The sequence below is a fragment of the Phaenicophaeus curvirostris genome, chromosome 12 (genome assembly GCF_032191515.1).
Source record: "Phaenicophaeus curvirostris isolate KB17595 chromosome 12, BPBGC_Pcur_1.0, whole genome shotgun sequence".
NCBI classification, from domain to species: Eukaryota; Metazoa; Chordata; class Aves; order Cuculiformes; family Cuculidae; genus Phaenicophaeus; species Phaenicophaeus curvirostris.
In genome coordinates, this window is record NC_091403.1 from 21,092,998 (window position 1) to 21,114,946 (window position 21,949).

Sequence of the window (21,949 nt, forward strand, 5' to 3'; positions counted from 1 at the left end):
CGCACTGTTTTTTGTAGGATCTTACGCCTTTTTTAGAAGGGCATCCAATTCAGCGCTGAATTGTAAAATAAAAATATTATTAACTTTGCTTCGAAGACTTTGTCCTTTTTAATATTTTACCAGTGAATGAGTGTCTCTCACACCATGACACCCTTCCTCAGGAAATTCATCTGTTAAGGAGCTTCCATCGACACCACTAGAGCCTGACGATCCTGTAAAGGATGTGGAGGAGTCCACTGAACAATTGATGAGAGAGGTTCTAAATAAACTTCAGGATCTTAGCACTCAACCGATGCAGGCAAGTGAGAAGCCTGAGTCGTCTCCATCTCCATATAATAATCCAGTGGCTTCTGCTGCAAGAAGTAGAATGCAACGTAGATGGAGCGGTGTAATCTGAGATGCCGTATTGGATGGGGAATGGCAACCTGCTGGAGCTTTAGCTTTTCCTGTGATAAAAGAGAATGGACAGGTTCAACGGGAACCACACAATTGGAAGATATTACAGCAAGCCAAGTTCCTATGAGGAACCCTGCAACAAGCCAGCGCTTACAGTACCATACAACCCAAGCAGCACTATTCAGCTTGGCACTAGGCAAAAATTAAAGAGTTACAAGCTAATTCCACATTCAATGTTTATTTATTTGTAATACAAATAGAAACATGTGCCCAAATCTCACCTTAAAGTTCTACCCAGATTGTTTAAAAAAGACCTACAGAACATTCTTTCATCATCTTGACAGTTAAAAAGCTGCATTTTAAATAAACTGGTTTCAGTAGCCTGTCAAAACAAGTGACATTTTACTGTCGGAGCATCTGCAACTTCTACCAAGGAGAAGGACGTTTCTCCAGCGACACTTTTATTATACAATCAGTTGTTTATCATAAAAGAGTTTATGATAGGACAATTTTTTAAAAATCAGTTTTAATAGAGATTTTCATCATGAAAGGAGTAAAAACCATGAAAAGTCCTCAAGTTCAATTCAGGGAGGCACAGACTCCGCGCTTATCAGAAAAGCCAGTTTGAAGCAGCGTCCCCACTCCAAAGGAAGACTCTCTTTGGCGACAGACTACTCCATTAGGAAGATACAGCATTTGGAACCCAAGACTGCAGTTATACATACTTTTGAGTCAAAAAGGTGCATGTTGATCATTGAAACAGAAAAAAACAAAAAAAAAAGCATTTTGAAATGTTGGGACACACATAAACGCAAATACCCTACCAATTTTCTAGGTATCCATGCATGATCTTTATATATGAGCAACTCAGCTACATAAAAAGAAACCATGACTCGGGTTCGTTTCACTCAGTCTGCAAAGTTCCTTTTCCAAACATTATTCAGTGCTTACTGTAGTACTGTAAAAGAAGAGCTTGATACTTCAACTATCACTAGATGAACATACCACAGCTCAATTTAAACCTGTATTTCCTAACAGAGCATTCTGTGCGGCTGTAGCTGTTGATAACGTTGAAAATTAAGCTGTTCAATGCTTAACTTTAAAAAAAAAAATAACATTTTTATATGTTACCAACATCTTCAGCGTTAACTGAAAGGCATAAAAAGATGGTGAGGTATGAGAGCAACAGATTGCTCTGTATGTCCAGACGTCAGTTTTTAACCAACTACCACATAATTTCCCGTTGTTCTTTCCCACTTGACTCCAAGCAGTTTTAAAACTTGCAAAGCCGCTGCCTCGGTGACACAGGCTTTCGGAGGTGCCTGTATAAAGAATGCCCTAAAGCATTCGGCTGCAAATTGCAAGTGGAGATGTGTACTGGAAACAAAACGTCCTGCACAAGTTACATTAGGATTCTTTTCATTTTGTTTACAAAAAACAAGAGATAACAAAGAAATTCTTTTAACCAAAAGAAATGACCAAAACCATCGGATTTGACTACAGGAAAACAATGTGGCTTTATTTTCTCCCCCTCCCCCGGCTCAGCATGAGAACTGAGACTGCAGACTGAATCCAGAGGAACCTAAATTCAAGAGAAAAGAGTAAAACAGCTCCATGTATTCTGCTGCTGCAGTTGATGTCGTCCCAGGATAGCACCGCCACAAAAGATTTTACAAAGCCTAGTGAAACTTCACAAACTCTTCCAGAGTTCTGGGGATCTGGTTTTGGTAGCTGATGTTATAGATCCGTACTGCTCGGGCAGCCAGGCACTTGAGACTCAGCTTCATTTGAGTTTTAAGGAGTATTTCAGACACCCCTGTTGTACTCTTATCCAGAGGGGTTTTCTTCTGCTTATTTGTCATGTCTGTGTGAGCACCAGCCTCCACCAGGCTAATGATGATGGAATGCAATGTCAAGAAGTCACTGATGGGCCTGTGGTATTGGACAATGATGTGGAGCGGACTGTTTCCTTCGTTGTCCACAGCGTTCACGTCAGCGCCGCAATCTAGCAAGAGTTTTGTGACAAGCGCGTTAGGAAAGCTGCAGACGTCATTCGTGTGGAAGTCATCAACCGGTGTACTGGAATTGACAGCATGATGCAGCAAACTAGAGCCGTCCCGCGTCCTGGGATCAAGATGAATCAGATTGTAAATCTGTTTGTTGATTCGGGACTGATCATCCTCGCTGCACTGGGTCTTGGTAGAGATGCAGACTAAGTAGAGAAAGGTAAAGATGTTGCATTCATAGTTGTCCATGGCGGTGTGAATGTCAGAGTCTTGGGTGGTTTTGATGCGGGACATGCCTTGTTCTATTTCCAAGACGCTGCACCTTAGGACACTCTCAATGTCCTTGGCCTTAACAGGCTCGTTCAAGTGTATCATCTGAGAGAAGACTTGAGCAAACCTCAGGAGGTCCTTATGAGTGTTCCTGTTGCCCCTCTGCCTCAGGTGTAACGCGTGAAGCCATAGCTTAATACACTGTTCAAACTCCATGTTATCTGCATAAACAGCCCCCCGGTAAATAATGGGGTGAGAAACATCAATATTGTCTGATCCCAGAATTCTCTCTCGCACAATGAGGCCTTCCATGTGAAGGGCATCTCTGTCCTGCCTAATAGACTCTAATTCCTGAGGAGTCCTGCACTCAGTCCTGTTTCCATAAGCTTCAATTTGCGGAAGAACTTCTTTTTCAATTATATTCTCACTGTCTCGGTACCTCTCCAGCATCGCTAAATATAAATAGTGGTAAGTCTTCATTATATCATAGTTTTCTCTGTCATTTGCAAACGAGGCACCCAGAAGTTCCAGAGCTTCAATCCGGCTCCTCCTATCACAGTCAGCGTGAGCAAGGAGCAGCTCTACAACATCAGCCTTGCAGCTCTCAGCAGCAACCTTCAGCGGAGTCATCCCATGGCCGTTCACCATCATCGCCGCCTTCCACTTGACCAGTTCCCTCACTATTTCCAAGTGGCCGGCTTCGGCTGCGAAGTGCAGCGCGGTGGCACCGCAGTGGGCTCTGGCGTTGGGGTCGGCATGCTGCTCCAGGAGGTACCTCACCACGTCCGTGTGCCCTTTGTAGGCTGCAATCATAAGGCAGGTGTTGTCGTACTTGTTGGCGATGCTGATGTTGGCGTTGTTTTCGACCAGGTACTTGACGATGTCCAGCCGGCCATCGAAACACGCAGCCCGCAGCGGAGTCGAGTTGGTCACCGTGGTGTGATTCACGTTGGCGCCGTGACTCACCAGCAGTTTGACTACTTCGAAGTGGCCGGCGCCTGCCGCGCACCAGAGAGCTGTGGCTCCATCAATGACAAAGCTGAAAACAAGGACACAAACAAGCAGTTAAACCGATGCTTTTAAACCGCCTTTTACAGACAATCGAGCTGTATGCAACAGGCACGCACGTACCCAGCCAGGCAAAAGCATTTTATCACCATCCTGGTTTTGAACCTGAAGGAACTTAACGGGACAGTCAAGAATGAGATTGCAATTGCAAGAATGAGATTGTCTGCGTCAAGCACACAGACTCCCCGGAGGAAGCAAAGTTGGAAGTTGAAACTTCAAAGCAGCTGGGTGATTTAACCACATTTCACCCCAGTGCTTCCCAGGCTGATTTGAAGATCCCACCTGCAATCTCCAGCCCTTGGAGGACTTGGGGAGAACAGCTACAAAAATTACCACGTTTTCGATCCCTTGTGCCAGAAGCTGACAGGTGAAAGAAAGAGAGAAAACTTAACATTCAGATATTGACACAAAAAACCCAAACCTGGGCACAAATAACAGCACAGCTATACAATTCCCTGGAGCTGGAAGCAAAGCTGGCTCAAGAACTTCGATCACTGCACTCGTTCTCTCTCCTTGAACTGCAAAACTCCGCCTCTCCTGCCGCACGGATATCCCTTCTCTTGAAGGGATCGCACCGACCTGGTTACACAGAGAGAACTCCAGGAATAAAACAGAATTTAAAAAGCTAAGGTTATCCTGAGTGATACTGTCCCAAGGCCTGATCATGGCCTTGGAGACAGCTTCCTGGCACTCATCAGTGCAGCGACAGTTGACTTCAGCAAAGCATCACCAGCTTCCTAAGCTGCTTGCATTCCCAACCCAGCACGCTGCGTAACCACAAAGACAGGGGCTCGTGTCTTTCCCGTTGCTCTCGTTCACACGCAGAAACAGGCGGCAGGTAACACACGCCCACGCACATCCCGTATCACAGAGGAGGCACAAATGCCTTATTTCTGTAGGTCCAGTCACGTTTCCCAAAGTGAAAATGTCATAAGACACCAATTTAATTTTAACTTTTAACTATAATTTTTATCACTTTATGGAGCTCTCGTGTAGCTCAGCTGAAGCACCGTCTGCAAACGCAGCCAACGCACACCTCTAGACAACATTCTGGAGGCTAGTTAAGAGCTCTGGCATGCAGATGTGTCAATAAGACAGAAGTGGCCACCTTCAGTCACAGTCAGAAGTTCTTTATTTGTAAATAATCACATTAAAATACTTTTAACACCATAGAGGGGTAAATCAAGACCTAGGAGCTGTTAATGAACACGAGGCAATGGATTGGTGCCCTATAGGTACCTATCTACAAGTCAGAACCCAAGCAAGTGGAGCCGCGGTGCCACCTTATCTCAAGCAGAGGGACAAGGACGCCAGATCACATGCCTCCTCTCCTGCCTCCTCTCCTCTCACCAGCCCACAGCTCCCACTGTGCCCATTGTGTCCCAGACAACAGCACCTTTAATCTGTACAGGCAGAGGCTCTGGCAAACAGATCGCCCTTCTGTCAAGGCACAGGATGAGGAATGAGAAACTCCAGCAGCAGAGGAGGGCTGACAGCACTTCCTATCACTCCCTGTCAACAGAGGCCGCTCCTTTAACTGAATTCAGAGCAGATCTCGCTCTAGGGATCCTCAGCCACTTTTTGCTTGTGAAAAAAAAAAAAAAAAAAAGAGCTTGAAGAGAAGAGGAAGAAAGAAAAAACCCAAATCACACAGGGAAGTTGGTTCTTCCCCTTTCAATCAGCACGCAAGGACCAAGCACTGGGACAGGCAGACCTGCCCTGGCAAAACTGCAGCTGATCGAGGAGGAGCCACTTGAAAGACACCAGGGACCCACTGCCATCCCTTTTGCTCAGTGCCCGACACGAGCTCTCTTCTCTGCTTCTCTTCTCTCCATAACCCAACTGCAGAACCAGGAGCTGGTCAAAACACTGACCTACTCCACCATAAGTCAGCCTGAGGGATAAGACAGGCAAGAACTTGAGGAGTGCTGTGGGAGATCTTTAAAAAGCGTTCCTCCTTCCTCCTGCCGTGGCAGCTCACCTGGACACCACAGCCGGGCTTCTGCCCAGACAGCAGCACCAGCAGCACTGCCCTGGCTGGGCCCCACTGAGCACCAGGCACCTCCCTCCCTTTAGAATCACAGAAGTTAGAAAAGACCTCTAAGATCACCAGGTTCAACCATCAGCTCAACCCCACCGTGCCTGCTATACCATGTCCTGAAGCACTACATCTACAGTTTTTTAATCCCTCCACAGATGGAGACTCCACCACTGCCCTCAAGAGCCTCTCCCAATGCTTCAACATTTAGGAATTATTTTTCCTAATATCCAATCTGAACCTTCCCTGGCACTACTCGAGGCCATTTCCTCTAGCCCTATCACTTGTTACTTGAGAGAAGAGACCAACACCCACCTCACTCCAACCTCCTTTCAGGGAGCTGTAGAAAACAATGCCCTTCCCATCCCAAACTATCACACATCTCTCTCAGCTATTCCCTATGCTGGCTCCAGGCAGCGAGGAAGGGACGTTCCCTGGGATGTCTGGACTGGACACTGGAAAACTCTCAATCTGAGTAAACTCAGGTCTGGTTCCTGTGAACAGCACAGCCCTGCTGTCACCCCCATCAGTGAGCAACCTCACAGAAAACACCGCTCTGGCACAGCAAAGAGAGAACATGGGGCATCCTGCTCACTGAGGCCAAACTCAATGAAGCGCTCTCCAGGCTGCAGTGGATGCTATTCCAGCTGCAGTTTCAGGCAGGGGATCTCGGAAGGGCAAAGGCATTTTTATGGCTAGCAAACCTTTCAGCACAGGAAGGACATGGATCTGTTGGAGTGAGTCCAGTGGAGGCCACAGAGATGATCTGAGGGCTGAAGTACCTCCCCTATGAGGACAGGCTGAGAGAATTGGGGCTGTTCAGCCTGCAGGAGACTCCACAGAGACCTCAGAGCAGCCTCCAGAACCAAAAGGGACTACAGGAAAGCTGCAGAGGGGCTCCTGATCAAGGAGTGCAGGGATAAGATGAAGAAGAATGGTTTTAAGCTGAAAGAGGGGACATTGAGATGAGATCTTAGGAGAAAACACCTTGCTGTGAGGGTGGGGAGGCCCTGGCACAGGTTGCCCAGGGAAATCATAGCTGCCCCATCCTAGGAGGGGTTCAAGGCCAGGTTGGATGGGGCTTTGAGCAACCTGATCCAGTGGGAGGTGTCCCTGCCCGTGGCAGGGGGTGGAACTCGCCGGGCTTTGAGATTTCTTCCAATCCCAACCATTCCGTGATCCTCCTTCCCCAGCACCCGCTCAGCGAGCGGCGGGGCCCCGCACCAGGGCCCCAGGAGGCAGCAGCGGGCTCTACGTACCCGTCGAAGCGGACGGTGCCGGTCTGCTGGGGCTGGACGCGGTAGTGCTCGAGGAGCAGGCGAACCACCTTGGCGTGGCCGTTGCGGGCGGCGATGATGAGCGGGGTGGAGCGCTGCCCGCCGTGCTGGCTCACGTAGCCCAGCAGGTACTTGATGTCGCTCTCGGAGCGGTTGAGCAGCAGCGCGGCCAGGGTCAGCACTCGCCCCTCGCTCGCCGCCTTGTACACGTACCCGGCCAGCCCCTCCATCGCCGCCTCCTCCTCCGCGCGGCCGCGGCCCCGCCGCCCGCCGCCCTGCCCCGCCGCCGGGGCGGCCCCTCCGCCCGCCTCCCCCTCCGTCCTGCCTCGCGGCGCGGCGCGGGGCTCATGCGGCCCCCGCAGGGGGGGGCCCGGCCAGGCCCCTCCGGGACGGCGGCGGAGGAGCGGGCCCGGCGCCCCCGCCGCCTCAGCCGCCCCGGCAGCCGGGGGGACGCGAACGCCGGGGGCACCGGTACGGGTCGCCGGAAAGGCCCCGCCGCGCGCGCACCGCGCCGTCACGCCCGCCGCGCCCACTCCGGAAGCGAAACCGGAAGCGCGCCTACCCCCCCCCCCCCCCACATACTCACTCCCTTTCGCGTTCCTCCCCGCAACCGCTGGCGCCGCACGAGCGTTCCGGGTCGCGGGCGGTACGCGATTCGACCCTGAATCGCCCTGTGCGTCCCTGCCGCCTCCGGATGGCCTGGAGGGGTTAATGATAGAATCACGGAACGGTTTGGGACCTCAAAGCCCACCCAGCCCCATGGGCAGGGACACCTCCCGCTGGATCAGGGGCTCCAAGCCCCATCCAGCCTGGCCTTGAACCCCTCCAGGGATGGGGCAGCCACCACTGCTCTGGGCAACCTGGGCCAGGGCCTCCCCACCCTCACAGGAAAACATTTCTCCCTAAGATCTCATCTCAATCTCCCCTCTTTCAGCTGAAAACCATTCCCCCTCATCCTATCCCTGCACTCCCTGATCAAGAGCCCCTCCCCAGCTTTCCTGGAGCCCCTTTCAGTACTGGAAGCTGCTCTAAGTGTTGGGCTGGTTTGAGTCTGGTTCAGTCGGGCTGGGTTGGGTTGGATTGAGTTGGGTTGGGTTTCATAGAATCATAGAATAACCAGGTTGGAAGAGACCCACCGGATCATCGAGTCCAACCATTCCCATCAAACACTAAACCATGTCCCTCAGCACCTCGTCCACCCGTCCCTTAAACCCCTCCAGGGAAGGTGACTCAACCCCCTCCCTGGGCAGCCTCTGCCAGTGCCCAATCACCCTTTCTGTGAAGAATTTTTTCCTAATGTCCAGCCTAAATCTCCCTTGGCGGAGCTTGAGGCCATTCCCTCTCATCCTGTCCCCTGTCACTTGGGAGAAGAGCCCAGCTCCCTCCTCTCCACAACCTCCTATCAGGTAGTTGCAGAGAGCAATGAGGTCTCCCCTCAGCCTCCTCTTCTCCAGCTGCTCCTCCTAAGACGTGTTCTCCAGCCCCCTCACCAGCTTTGTTGCTCTTCTCTGGACTTGCTCCAGAGCCTCAACATCCTTCTTGTGGTGAGGGGCCCAGAACTGAACACAGGATTCGAGGAGAGGTCTCACCAGTGCCAAGTACAGAGGGAGAAGAACCTCCCTGGACCTGCTGGTCACGCCATTTATGATACAAGCCAAGATGCTTGTTTGGCTTGGTTCAGCTGCTTTGGGTTGTTTGGATTGAGTTCAGTGGGCTGGATCTCATTTGGTTGGATTGAGTTGGGTTTGGTTTGGTTTAGTTGGGCTGGGTTGGGTCTGGTTCAGCTGGTTTGGTTTGATTGGCCTGAAGTGGGTTGGGTTGAGTTGAACTGGGTTCAGTTGGGTTGGGTTGGATTGAATCGCACTGGATTTGGTTGGATCTGGGTCAGCTGGGCTGGGTTAGGTTGGGTCTGGTTCAGTTGAACTCAGTTAGTTGGATTCTTTTGTTTGGTTCAGGTTATCACTTTTTTTAAAGAAAAGACCAGCAGTTTCTATCACCTCAGCCATCCCTCCACCCCAACAAGCCTGTCAGCCTCCATCTCAGCACACGCAGGAGCTCCACCCTTGGTTTCAGGAACACCATTACCAGCCTTGTTGCACACATATCTGCTTAACCAAAGGCTAAATGCAACCCACCTGCTTGGCTGCCTGTCCTTTCCTCTGCACAGATCATCTCCTAGAGACCCTCAGGAGGTGCCCCATGCTGTGACCAGTTACGTGAGACCACTAAACGCTGTGGTGAGTAACGTGATACACAGCCTACCCCACATCTGTTGCGTGCTGTTGTTTTCAAGGGGATACAGTATCGGTGCTAATTAATAGTTAATTTAAAATCATGCAACTGGAGCCGCTGCTCTTTGTGGAAAGTTTTGTGCAGGCCAGGCCGTGCATTATGTATGGGAGCAGTGGTCTGGCTGCGCGGCCGGCACCACCGAACGGAGCCCCCGGGAGGCAAGAGGGAAGCAAGTCAGGCCGCGGTCAGCTCCGTGGTGTCCAGTCAAGGAGGATCAGCTTTTAACAGCCACGGATGCATGTAAGGCACAGCGCGACAAGCAGGGTTCATGGTAAGTTTAAGTGGAACCTGTCTCCATTACCTCAGCCACCTCCTCCACTTTCCAAGGATGGTCTTTTTCCGACAAAAGCTGTGGGTGCCACTCGTATTCCAGCATGAATGGCGCAGAGGGGGTCCGTGAGGAAGTGCAGATGCTGCCACCATCCCTCCTGACAGCACCACTGAGCAGAGAGGCCAAGGTCTCTGTTCTGCAGCCTCCTGGAGCTTTCTCTAATTCCATGTGCCCAGCTCACCATAGTCTGCGCCCCAACTCTGTGAGGCTGCTAATGGTGACTCAATCCAACCAACCCAATCTAGCCCAACCCAGCCCATCTCAATCCAACCAACCTGGCCCAGCTGAACTCAACCCAACTGAATCAGACCCAACCTAATCGAACCAGCCCAACTCAACCCAACCCAAGTAGGTTGGAACCAAACCTAATCCAACTGAACCAGACCTAACCCAACCAAACCAGTCCAACCCAACCCAAGTGAACCAGAGCCAGAAGAGCTTAACATCAGCATCCTCGAACTGCCCAGCAGCAGGCAAGATGCTGACACATGTCAGCCTGTCAAACCCTGTGGTCCATTAAACGCCCCTTTCCCTGACCGGCTGCACGTCTCAGGCTGTTCTCCATGTAAGGAGCTCCATGTGTCTCTAAGGCAGATGCGTCTGCCAATTTACATGCTAAACAAATCCCCTGCTTCCCAATTTTACTGCCTGTGGGTCATCTTGACCTGATGGTGCTTATCCAAGCAAAACAGTGGGGAGGGAACAGAGCGTGGCATTTGTGTCTCCCAATTTCTCAGAGTGACAATGTCCACGTGTTCCATGCCGAGAAGGAGCAGAAAACGAGTTGTGTTCCTGGGCAGTGGCGGCAGGACCTGCCACACGTAGGGATCTGCTTGTGGGGATTGGCCAAATCCGTGGCAGAGCTCCATTTCCACTAAACCTTGGGCTCAATACGATACAAGGATTGCGTGGGATGGGTTCTATTTTCCACGTCATCCTTCCTACCTCGGAATCTCGTATTCCCAGCCAGAGGAGGGCTCAGATGGGAGATGTGGCTGCACGTCAGGGCCAAGACCTTTTTGCCTGCAGAATAACTGAGGATTTAAAACACCAGCTGCCTCCTTTACCTCTCTTTTAAAAACAGAAAAGATCACCTGCTCCTGCTTTGGAGAGGGGAGCCAAAGGGAACCAACTGCCTGGCTTTTGCATGGGGAGAGCTGAACTGAGCCATACTGAGTGAAACCAAGGTAAGCCAAGCCAAACCGAGCTGGGCCAAGCCAAGCTGACCAGGACTGAGCCTTGCTGAGCCTGGCAGAGCTGAGCTGGGCTGGGCTGAACTAGGCCAAGCGGAGCCAGGCTGCCCTAAGCTGTGCTGAGCCGAGCCCAGCCGTGCAGAGCTGAGTGGAGTCGTGCAGAGCCGAGCTGGGCTGAACCAAGCCGAGCCATGCAGAGCTGAACTGAGCCAGGCTGAACCAAGCTGAGCTGTGCAGAGCTGAGCTGAACCCAGCCGAGTCGTGCAGAGCCTAGCCGTGCAGAGCTGAACCGGGCCAGGCTGAGCCGTGCAGAGCTGAGCCGAGCTGAGCTGTGTGGAGCCGAGCTGAATCACAGAATCACAGAATCACAGAATAACCAGGTTGGAAGAGACCCACCGGATCACCGAGTCCAACCGTTCCTACCAAACACTAAACCATATCCCTCAGCACCTCGTCCACCCGTGCCTTAAACACCTCCAGGGAAGGTGACTCAACCACCTCCCTGGGCAGCCTGTTCCAGTGCCCAATGACCCTTTCTGTAAAGAATTTTTTCCTAACGTCTAGCCTAAACCTCCCCTGTCGGAGCTTGAGGCCATTCCCTCTTGTCCTGTCCGCTGTCACTTGGGAGAAGAGGCCAGCACCCTCCTCTCTACAACGTCTTTTCAGGTAGTTGTAGAGAGCAATGAGGTCTCCCCTCAGCCTCCTCTTCTCCAGGCTAAACACCCCCAGCTCTCTCAGCCGTTCCTCATAAGGCCTGTTCTCCAGCCCCCTCACCAGCTTTGTTGCTCTTCTCTGGACTCGCTCCAGAGCCTCAACATCCTTCTTGTGGTGAGGGGCCCAGAACTGAACACAGGATTCGAGGAGCGGTCTCACCAGTGCCGAGTACAGAGGGAGAAGAACCTCCCTGGACCTGCTGGCCACGCCATTTCTGATCCAAGCCAAGATGCCACTGGCCTTCTTGGCCACCTGGGCCCCTGCTGGCTCATATTCAGTCGCTGTCAACCAACACCCCCAGGTCCCTCTCCTCCAGGCAGCTTTCTAGTCGTGTGGAGCTGAGCCGTGCAGAGCCCAGTCGTGCAGAGCCGAGCCGCGCCCAGCTGAGCCGTGCAGAGCCGAGCGAGGCGGAGCCGCCGGGTCCCTCCCGCGGTGCGGGGCGGCGCTGCGCAGCCGCGGCCGGGGGGATGCGGGCTGCGGGATGCAGGGCGCGGCGCGGCGCCGGCCGTTCCCGGGCAGCCCGGGGTCCCCCGCGCCCGCGGGGCCGCTGCAGCCGGGCAGGTGAGCGCCGGGGCCGGGCGGGGGGCGGCCCCTTCCCCGCGGTGCCCACGAGGGGCCCTCCCGGAGCGGCCCCCGGCCCGGTCGGGGACCCCCGCTCGCCCCGGCCGGTGCGCGGTGCGAGCGCCTCCGCCGAGCATCCCCGGCTCGCCTAGCGCATCCCGGCTTCTCCGGGGCTCGATCCGCTTTTCCCGTCGGGAGGTGCAGCCCCGGTGGTGCTGCTGGAGCGTTATTTGATGGAAAGAACTTCTGCGGGGGCGGGTGGTCCTCAGCGGGGAAGCTGAAGGTGATGGTGCGCTCAGAGCATCCCTGTGCTGGAGCCCCACCAGGCATCGGGGCGGTTTTAGCCTTCAGGAGCGCCGTGGGAGCCCAATTTCGCTCTGTCATGCAAAAATTTAAAAATAGTTGCGCTTAATTCGGCACTTAAGCTTTTCACCCTGCTTTGGTGCTCGCTTCTCAGCCAGGAAGAGCCTTCTCACCGAGGTGTGCCGGTCTTTATGCTTTACTTCTCTCCCGTGAGGGTGATGGAGCATTGGAAGGGGCTGCCCAGGGTGGCTGTGGAGTCTTCTTCTCTGGAGACATTCAAACCCACCTGGACACATTCCTGTGCAAACTGCTCTGGGTGCCTCTGCTCCAGCCGGGGAGGTTGGACTGGATGAGCTACAGAGGGTCCTTCCAACCCCAGCCATTCTGAGATTCTAGGGCACTTTGCCTTTCTGTACTGTCTCCCCTCTTTGGTCTCTCAACTTTGTTGTTATTCCACAGATCCCGAAGCCTGGAGATGTGCCAGCAGCCAGGAAAGCACAGGTTTCGGGTGGGGATGCAGACCTGGAGTCTGCTCCTTGCCTCTTCAGAAACCCATTATGTGACTTAAGGCTGACGCCGTCACTTCTGTCACCTCTAGGCATGGAGCGGTCAAGAACGAAGATACCTTCAAGACCTCCCCATTTCATTTGGATCTGTGGTTCTACTTCACTCTGCAGAACTGGGTGCTGGACTTCGGGCGTCCCATCGCGATGGTGAGTGTGGCAGGGGCAGGCCCATTGTTTTGCTGGCAATCAGCTTATTTAGGGTGGAGGGCAGGGGGCAGAGCCCTGGTGATCCCCTCTAGACACGTGGTCTGTTCCCTACGCCACCAGGATGCCCTTGAGGAGCTTTTCTGGAGAGCAGGACCACTGCCACGTACTGGTGTGAGAGTAACTGGTACCAAGCGTGTTGCTCCCGGTGTGAGGAGGGTAATGGGAAACTTGTTGCGTGTCATCTGTCCCACAGCTTTAAGTTTTCATAAGGAACGTTACCTGGAGAGGTTTCTGCTGCTTTTCCCCATACCTTGCCCCATACCTGGACGTGCGGCACTAGGACTCCCGCTCTCCAGGCAGTGCAGGGCAGAAGTGACCGTTACCCTCCAAAGTCATTTTTTTATAGCTGACATCTGCGTGTGGCAGAGGGTTAACAGAGATCTACTGCTGTGTGACTCCAGGACGCCTTCCTCGCTTGCTCAGCCACACAACTTCACAGCATCGACGTCGGGCAGTGCTGCGGGAGTGAACGTCTGGGATGTAAATACACTGTGCCTGCAGCACCCGCTTCCAGATTACGCTTTTAGGGATGCTTAGAGCTGCCCAGCCTCGTTACTAACAGCTTCGTGAAGATGAGCGAGCAGTTACGGTCACAAGCGAGGATTTTCTCTCTTCCTGTCTCCCAGCCAGCATCAGGCTGTAATTGTGAACTGGGTGGTGAGAATGCACCAACGTGTTCTTTTTCCCTTTTCTCCTCAGATAATTCTTCCTTTGGAGTGGTTTCCTCTCAACAAACCGAGTGCTGGAGATTATTTCCACATGGCTTACAACGTTATCACACCGTTTCTTCTGCTAAAGGTAAACCTCAAGGTGCAAGTACTACTTTTTATTTTAATAATAAACGCTAGTTGTAATTACAGGGCAAAGAATACAGTTTTATAAAAGCGAAAGGTTTCTTAGGAGCTCAAACAAAGGTTGGTCACTTTCAAACTCCTGCAGCTGAACTGGCCCTTCTGCCTGTTAGGGATTTTCCACTCCAGAAAAAGTGTATGATGGCATCTTTTAAAGAGCAAAGCAGTGACCATCTTAACACCACTCCATTTCTTGAATATAGAAAGCAAATCGCTTTCCCCGGGATCTCTGGATTCAGGAGGAGTCAGAGCCCTTCTCCTTGGCTGAACCAGAGCGTCCTTTAAAGACAACATCTGTCCATGACTTAAAAGACCTTACAAGACAGCTGGAACCACAGTAGATTATCTAAATTGTTGGATTTATTAACTATTCAGTGCTTAATTACACTTGCTTTTCAACTTTAGAATTGTATCTTTGGCTTGAATTTGTCTCGTTTCGGCTGCCAGCCGCTGGGTCGTGTAAACCATTTATGAGGTTAAAGACTGTCATATCATTAGAAATCTTCTTCTATTAAATACTTTGCAGCCAGAAGATAAGAGAAAGCAATTATAAGTATATTTCAACCTTCATTAGCTAGAAATTGAATTATGAAATGTGAATTAGTGAGTTTGTCTGAGAGATTTTAAATGCTGGTGTGGCCAAAAAGGAATATTCAGGATCTGGTCCTCTGAGGGATGTGAAAGCTCTGAAGCTTGATCTGACCCGTCGCTGTCTGACAGCTGATTTCTTTAGGCTAGGTGCTCATCAGGTTAAAATTTGCCATCTTGCTTTCTGGCAGCACAGCAGGAAGGGTTGGTGCACATTAAAAAAACCCATTTGTTATTCAGGGTGCATTTCTGTTGTTGGGTGTCCCCTTGAAGGACATGTCCCACTGTCCTCCTCCATCAGACAGGAGCTTTCCTGGATAATTTTGCTCTCCTCGTCCTCTCTGACTCCTCTGACGTTCGTACAGCCATTACAGAGAAAGGAAAAGCTAAGCCTCTAAATTAAATACAAATAAAGAGCTTTTCAGTATTTGTGGGAGGCTGCAAAGCTGATTTAGCATCAGGGAGATGGGAGGCGAAGGTGGCCTCGGCTGATCCTTGGGCTGGGCTGATGTGTGTCCCCTGGCCCACGCTTCCTGAGGCCAGCTTGGCGTCCCCTCCGAACCTTGAACCGCTTGAGCTGGGATTTACATCTTTTGAGGTCTTCACTGCTTTGCAAGCTGAGTGGGGAGCTCCTTTCCAGAGAGAAGCTGCTGCTCCGCTCCTTGTCCCCAGCGGGGCTTGCAGGAGCTGGCCCCAGGCTCTGAGTGTGACACCAGGCTCCTCCACCCAGACCGTGTGATAGTACAGGCGGAGCTCATCACTAAAGCTGGTGTTCAAACCACTGCCTCAACTGGTTTTGCTGGTAATTAGCTAGTTCTAGATGCGGGTTTAAATCCAGCTTCCTCTTTAAGAGCAAATTCTGAGAGAGGCGAGTCCAATTTCATTAGGAAGAGAAAAAACCCAAACAGTTCAACAAGAGTCCTTTGAAAATCATCCAGCAGAGAATTACGAAGGAGCAGGAGTGCGAGGTGCCCAGGCTGGGTGCTGCCGGAGGCTCTCCTGCCACTGGATGGCACAGCCAGCCCTGCAGAGCCGCACAGCAGAGCGGCAGGAGGCAGCAGCTGCCTCTTTGGCTCTCATCCCTCAGCTAGGCTCACCTGGTGAAGAAATGGTTTGGAGTCCTGTATTAGGAGTACTGGATCAGGGATTCGGCTTAAGCACTGACGTAGGTGAAGGGTGCTGTTTTGCAGAAAAGGTTTAACGAGAGCAAAAAACGAGGTTTTATACTTGCAGATAGGGATAACAAGCAGACTCAGACCCGAACGCCACATCAGCCGGTGGAAATGTGTCTGAGGTGTGTTTAGGGAAAGCAGCTGCAATCCAGGAAGCTCGTTCTGGTTTCCACCAGGGTGTTTCCCCAGCAGGGTGCTGGCTGTTGCAAACACAGCTCACGCTTTCTGCAGGCCTCTTGCTTGGGTTTTTTGGTGGCTTTTGCGGAGCAGCAAAAAGTCAGAGAGAGCAGGACTTACCACAACATCATGCGTCTCTGCTGGTCCCTCCTCAGTGTTCAACACCTCCCTCTGTTTTTAGCTCATCGAGAGATCCCCGAAGACCTTACCAAGATCAATGGTCTATGTCAGCATCATCATGTTTGTCATGGGAGCCAGCATCCACTTGGTCGGAGACTCAGTAAACCACCGGCTGATTTTCAGTGGCTACCAGCACCATTTGTCTGTAAGAGAGAATCCCATCATCAAGAACCTGAAGCCAGAGACCCTGGTAAAGAGGCTGTGTTTTATATAAGGACTTCAAAAAGAAATTAATTGCTTGTTCTTATTTAATAGCATCCTGTTCTCTCTGCCCTTTTAAATCTCTCTTTGTTGCATTGCAGATTGATTCCTTTGAGCTGCTGTACTACTACGATGAATATTTAGGTCATTCGATGTGGTAAGCAATTTGCTGTCTTATCTAGCGGGCTCAGAATGTAATACAAGGATGGGCAGATTTGATCTGATCGTAGCTTAACATGTAAAAAAACAAACTGCAGCTGATGAGAGCTGGCTGGGGACAGCGTTCTCATAGCTGCTGGGATTACAGCAGAGCTCTCCCTTGGAAAACTGCCCATTCTCCCCAAGTTTTGTCTCTGTCCCAGTGGTGTTTCTAGGATGTGGTGGATGTTTGACAGCCAGAGGGGACAGAGAAACTGCTCATCTGTTCTCAGCCACCTTCCACAGGATACCTGGGTGAAGGGATAGGTTACAGCTCAGGTCCAAGGGCTCTGCAGACCCCGTGGCTGTCACCACCCTCATTTTTGCTTCTCTCGAGGTTGAGGCCAAGCCACCCCAGCTGTGCACAGCCTCTCTAGCCCTTTGCTCACTCCCCTCCCTTACCATGCATCCATTCAGTGCTGCCCAGGCTTACTTGTGCTGCCCCCTGACAGGGCCTGTTTTGCCCCAGTGATCCAGGAAGCTCAGCCAGGGTCTGATTTCAGCACCATCACCCCAAGCCAACCCTAAAAACACTTGTTCCAGCTGGGCAGTGTTCTTCACCCAGCGTGGCTGCGCTCGCTGACCCAGCAGCAGGTAGTGCTGGTAGTAACTGAGGCTGCAGTGGGTCCCCTTGCACGCTCCTGCCTGTGTGAGCAGCACCCGGTGCTGCAGACCTGTCCGTGTCCTGCTCTGCCCACACCAAAGATCCAGGAAGGACTCTCTGGCCCTTTATCCACTGCTAGATAATCCTGAGATTGCTCAGAGTGACAGGAAAAAAAATCTCTTCCCCCATCAGGCTTTCCTGGTTTGTTTTCTGTTTCTTGAGTGCTGTGAAGCAAGCAAATCCCATTCTTTTAGATAAAAAAGGGCTCTATGAGGTTGTTGAAATCCTGGTCCACATCCTGCATTCCTGCTGGTCAGGTTTTAACACAACACAACCCTCTTAAACACTCTCATAGAGCCCCAGAACATAATTAATGCAGTTGTTGGATGGAGCACTCAATCCCAGTGTCTGACCTACACAGCAAACGGGGGCTGTTCCTGCCCGAGCCCCAGCAAGCTCATGATCTGCAGGAGCGCTCGGTGCAGCCAGAACACACACAGCCCTGCGGGAGGCAGCAGTAATCTCTGCTGCAGCAGTAATCTTGCAGCAAGAACTGTGAGAGGGGGTGCCCTGACCAGCACTGCAGGACCCCCCCAAAGCTGGACCCTGCACCCCAGTTACCTGCTGCTTCACCTGCCCGAGCACACCTGGCCGGGGCGGGCTGGGTGGCCCCTGCTTCTGCTCCTTCACCAAATGAATTCATGGGCTCAGCACAGGAATTGCCTCTGTGTGGCGTTTGGGTCTGGGGGTTAAACGCTTCCCAGGGTCAAACCACCAATCGGGTTTTTTTCTGTTTGCAGGTATATCCCATTTTTCCTGATCCTATTTATCTATTTCACCGGCTGCTTCACCCCTGTTGAAGAGGAGAGCAGGATGCCAGTGGCTGCTTTGCTTCTGATGGGGCCCAGCAGCCTTTATTACTGGTAAGCGGCTTCTGTCTGCTCTGGACGGGCAGAGGAGGAAGAGGGAATGCAGCCTGCAGCACACAGGCAGGGCTTCTCCATTCCCCAGGACAGAACTTGATGCAGCTTTTGCCCTGCACGTCTGGAAAATGAAATCTGGTTGAAATTTGCTGCCACTTTATTGGGACAACTTCAGGGTCGCTCATCAGCTCTCCTGTCCCTGCTTGGGGTGTTTCTTCAATCATGCTGTTGGTCATATTGGTATTGCTGGAGGTCGGGTTTCCAACCCCCACAGCGCTTGCTGTCTGTCCCGCTTCAAAGGCTGCTGTTTGCTGCACTGTCACACAGCAGCTCGATGATTTTGGGGTGCACACCCACTGCTCACAGCTCATCTGCCTCTGGTTGTTGGTGGCAGCGGAGATACCCTTGCCAGGGACGTTACGCAGAGCCCAGGCTGCCTGTGTGGTGCTCAGACACTGCTTCCTCATCTCACCCTGCGGGGCCAAATCGCCTTTTGAGAGAGGTCTTATTTATTTTCCATTTTCGTTAGCCTCATCTTCCCAAATGGTTTCCCTGATGGCAGCCAAACAACTTTACATTCATCTTCGGAGATGATGTTCTCGCTTGCCCGTGGCTTTGCCCCCTGCTGAGACTGTTTTTATACAGTAAATTAATTTTTGATAGTCAGAATCATCAGGATGATTTGGTCAGTTCCCAGTTACCCCATTGCACTTCCTTTAAGTGATCAGCGGGAGTCTCTGCAGTTCATGTGCTAGCGATGTAAGAGCCAGGAATGCAATTCCTCCTTCCTCCTCTTGCCACCCCTCAGGCCTGGCCAGTGCCAGACACAGCACAGGGATTCTTGGATTAAATGTGTCAGAGTCAGAGCCTGGCTTTGTTTTGCATTCAAGCATTATATGGATAAACTGAGCCCAGCACCTTTTAAAACTCCAGCCCAGCTGGGACCCTCAGCACAGGAAGGATGTGGATCTGTTGGAGCGAGTCCAGAGGAGGCCACAGAGATGATCTGAGGGCTGGAGCACCTCCTGTATGAGGACAGGCTGAGAGACTTGAGGTTCTTCAGCCTGGAGAAGAGAAGGTTGCAGGAAGACCTTAGAGCAGCTTCCAGTACTGAAAGGGGCTCCAGGGAGACCTTAGAGCAGCTTCCAATACTGAAAGGGGCTCCAGGAAAGCTGAGGAGGGGCTCTTGATCAGGGAGCATGGGGATAGGATGAGGGGAAGCAGTTTTAAGCTGAGAGAGGGGAGATGGAGATGAGATTTTAGGAAGAAATATTTTCCTGTGAGGGTGGGGAGGCCCTGGCCGAGGTTACCCAGAGCAGTGGTGGCTGCCCCGTCCCTGGAGGGGTTCAAGGCCAGGTTGATGGGGCTGTGAGCCCCTGATCCAGTGGGAGGTGTCCCTGCCCATGGCAGGGGGTTGGAACTGGGTGGGCTTTGAGGTCCCTTCCAACCTAAACTGTTCTCTGATTCTGTGAAATACCATACAGGGCACGCCTTTCTCCACCCATTCTCTTACTGAAGCCCATAGCTCAGATGCCAAATTACTGATAAGGAACATGAAAACGGCTCATAAAGCTGGGAGTTGGAAGCAAAACTGCTTTGTTTGCGTGGGGGAGAGGGGGCAGATGTTTCACCCCAGGTAAGGCTGGAAGTGCTGGGGGCTGCCGTCGCTCCTTCCTTTCTCCCAGCAGCCACTAACAGCTGTTTCTGCTTTGCAGGTATCTTGTGACGGAGGGTCAGATTTTCATCCTCTACATTTTTACTTTCTTTGCCATGATGGCTTTAGTGATGCACCAGAAACGCAAAGGACTCGTCCTGGACAGCAATGGGCTTTTTCTCTTTTACTCCTTCATCATCACGCTCGTCCTCATTGCTGTCTGGGTGGTTTGGCTCTGGAATGACAAAATTCTCAGGAAGAAGTACCCTGGCGTGATCTACATCCCCGAGCCATGGGCGTTTTACACCCTGCACATGAGCAACCTCCATGCAGCAAAGGAAAGTTTCTAAGTTTTGATATTTTAGAGTGATTTGAAGAAAAAGAAAAATCTAGTTTTTCTAACGTAGATGTATTTGAAATAAATTCCTGACCAAGAGTAGCTGCAAGGCCTATGTGTTACCTGGACCCAGCGAGGGAGGGGGCGTTCAAACCCAAGGGAGAAGTCGCTTCCCAGCCTCAGTGGCGGCAGGGATGCCCCCCTGGCTTTACACCACAATGTAGTTCCACGCTGGAATTGTTTGGGTGCTTAGGGGAGCACCAGACCCCTCCCGTATCAGAGCAGGGGTGCAGCAGCCCAGCCCCGCGCTTATCCACACCAGCAGTGACCCCCATCCCACCGCGCTGCCCTGGAGAGTCTACGAGCCTGTAACGGGGCTGGTTTGCTGGAAAGTTCAGAGCGCTCTCGCCTTCCCCCGTGTCTTGGCACGGAGAGATTTATCTCCTCCTCCCATGCTGCTCCCAGCTGAGTAAACATGCCAGGAAGGGGCAGAGCTGCCCCACCTTGGCCCCGCACGGCAGCTCCATGGGGCCACATCTCCAGGGAGCCCTCCTGGGGTCCTGGCTGCCCGCTTGAGGTTAAGCTCTGGCTGCTGAGTGCGGACGTGGTGCAAGAAGGGCCTGGCTGGTGGTGAAAGGGGCAATTCCCCACGACTGCAGCCCAGAGAGGGCGTGGGGCAGGGGGGGAGCTCCAGAGTCGGCCCCACTCGTGTGGGATCTGCGCCAGCAGCAGCTTCTGCTCCCACTCACCACTTCTGCAGCCTCAGGCGATGGAGCTGAGCTCCCGCAACTCCAGCTGCATCCCCGCAATAGTTTTTTGGTTTGGTTTTTTTTTTTATAGAATCACAGAATCACCAGGTTGGAAGAGACCCACCGGATCATCGAGTCCAACCATTCCCGTCAATCACTAACCCATGCCCCTCAGCGCCTCGTCCACCCGTCCCTTAAACCCCTCCAGGGAAGGTGACTCAACCCCCTCCCTGGGCAGCCTGTTCCAGTGCCCAATCACCCTTTCCATGAAAAATTTTTTCCTAATGTCCAGCCTAAACCTCTCCTGGTGGAGCTTGAGGCCATTCCCTCTTGTCCTGTCCCCTGTCACTTGTTTGTCTCTATAAAACTTCTATTAGAGCCCCGGGTGACGCAATCCAAGTGGTAGAAGAAAAAAAGCCATTAGTGAAACACACCGATTAAAAGCTTTCGCTAAAAGTTGAGTGACTCACATTTCTTCCTGAAGCAGCTTTGTTCTTTGAAGGGAGCATCTTCAACCCGTGATATTTAAGGACCCCAAACGTGTCACCGCATCGGAGCAGCATCCAGCCTAGGAACAGTCTGGTCCAATGCTGTAGGGGTCATTAAGGCCACTAAATCTTTTGTCCTGTGTCTGGATCTCCACCACAGCCTGGCAGCAGGTACTTCACCCCCCTGCACGCCCTCCAGCCCTGCCTGCACAGCTCCTGGCTTGCTTTTTGGGATGCTTGAAGCAGCAATAGATCTGGAGAGGCAAAGCATCACCCATCCCGCACCCAGGAGCACCCAGCCGAGCTGCTGGCTCACCTCTTTTTGTAGGGAGCAGGGTAGGATTTGTAGATGCATGGATAATACTTGCTTTTCAGTGGCTTGGATGTCAGCTGAGTGGCTGAAGCGCGGCACTGGAAGGGACTAAAGATGTGAGCAAACAGGGCTGTTCGTCTGGGTTAGCAAACACAGCTGGAGGCTCTGCCTCCCCCACACACCCAGGTTCAAACCCCAGCAGCTCTCTGGCTCGCCACAGCCCTCCCTCTTCCTCAGCATCCCCTTCTCCGAGTTCCCAGCCAAGGGCTGCAACAAGAGCTGGCAGTCCTGG

The 21,949-nt window shown here is 52.3% G+C and overlaps 2 protein-coding genes across 2 annotated transcripts; one reads left to right on the forward strand and one right to left on the reverse strand.

Moving 5' to 3' along the window:
- Positions 1 to 1,832: 1,832 nt before the first annotated feature.
- Positions 1,833 to 7,452, reverse strand: FEM1B (fem-1 homolog B). Its single transcript, XM_069866532.1, has 2 exons — positions 7,038 to 7,452; positions 1,833 to 3,711 (listed from the first exon to the last, which is right to left on the reverse strand). The coding sequence occupies exons 1-2, from the start codon at positions 7,283 to 7,285 to the stop codon at positions 2,076 to 2,078; spliced, it is 1,884 nt and encodes a 627-aa protein (XP_069722633.1). The 5' UTR covers positions 7,286 to 7,452; the 3' UTR covers positions 1,833 to 2,075.
- Positions 7,453 to 12,066: 4,614 nt separating this feature from the next.
- Positions 12,067 to 20,162, forward strand: CLN6 (CLN6 transmembrane ER protein). Its single transcript, XM_069866682.1, has 7 exons — positions 12,067 to 12,146; positions 13,048 to 13,162; positions 13,922 to 14,020; positions 16,192 to 16,380; positions 16,493 to 16,548; positions 17,994 to 18,116; positions 19,832 to 20,162. The coding sequence occupies exons 1-7, from the start codon at positions 12,067 to 12,069 to the stop codon at positions 20,118 to 20,120; spliced, it is 951 nt and encodes a 316-aa protein (XP_069722783.1). The 3' UTR covers positions 20,121 to 20,162.
- The last annotated feature ends 1,787 nt before the right edge of the window (positions 20,163 to 21,949 follow it).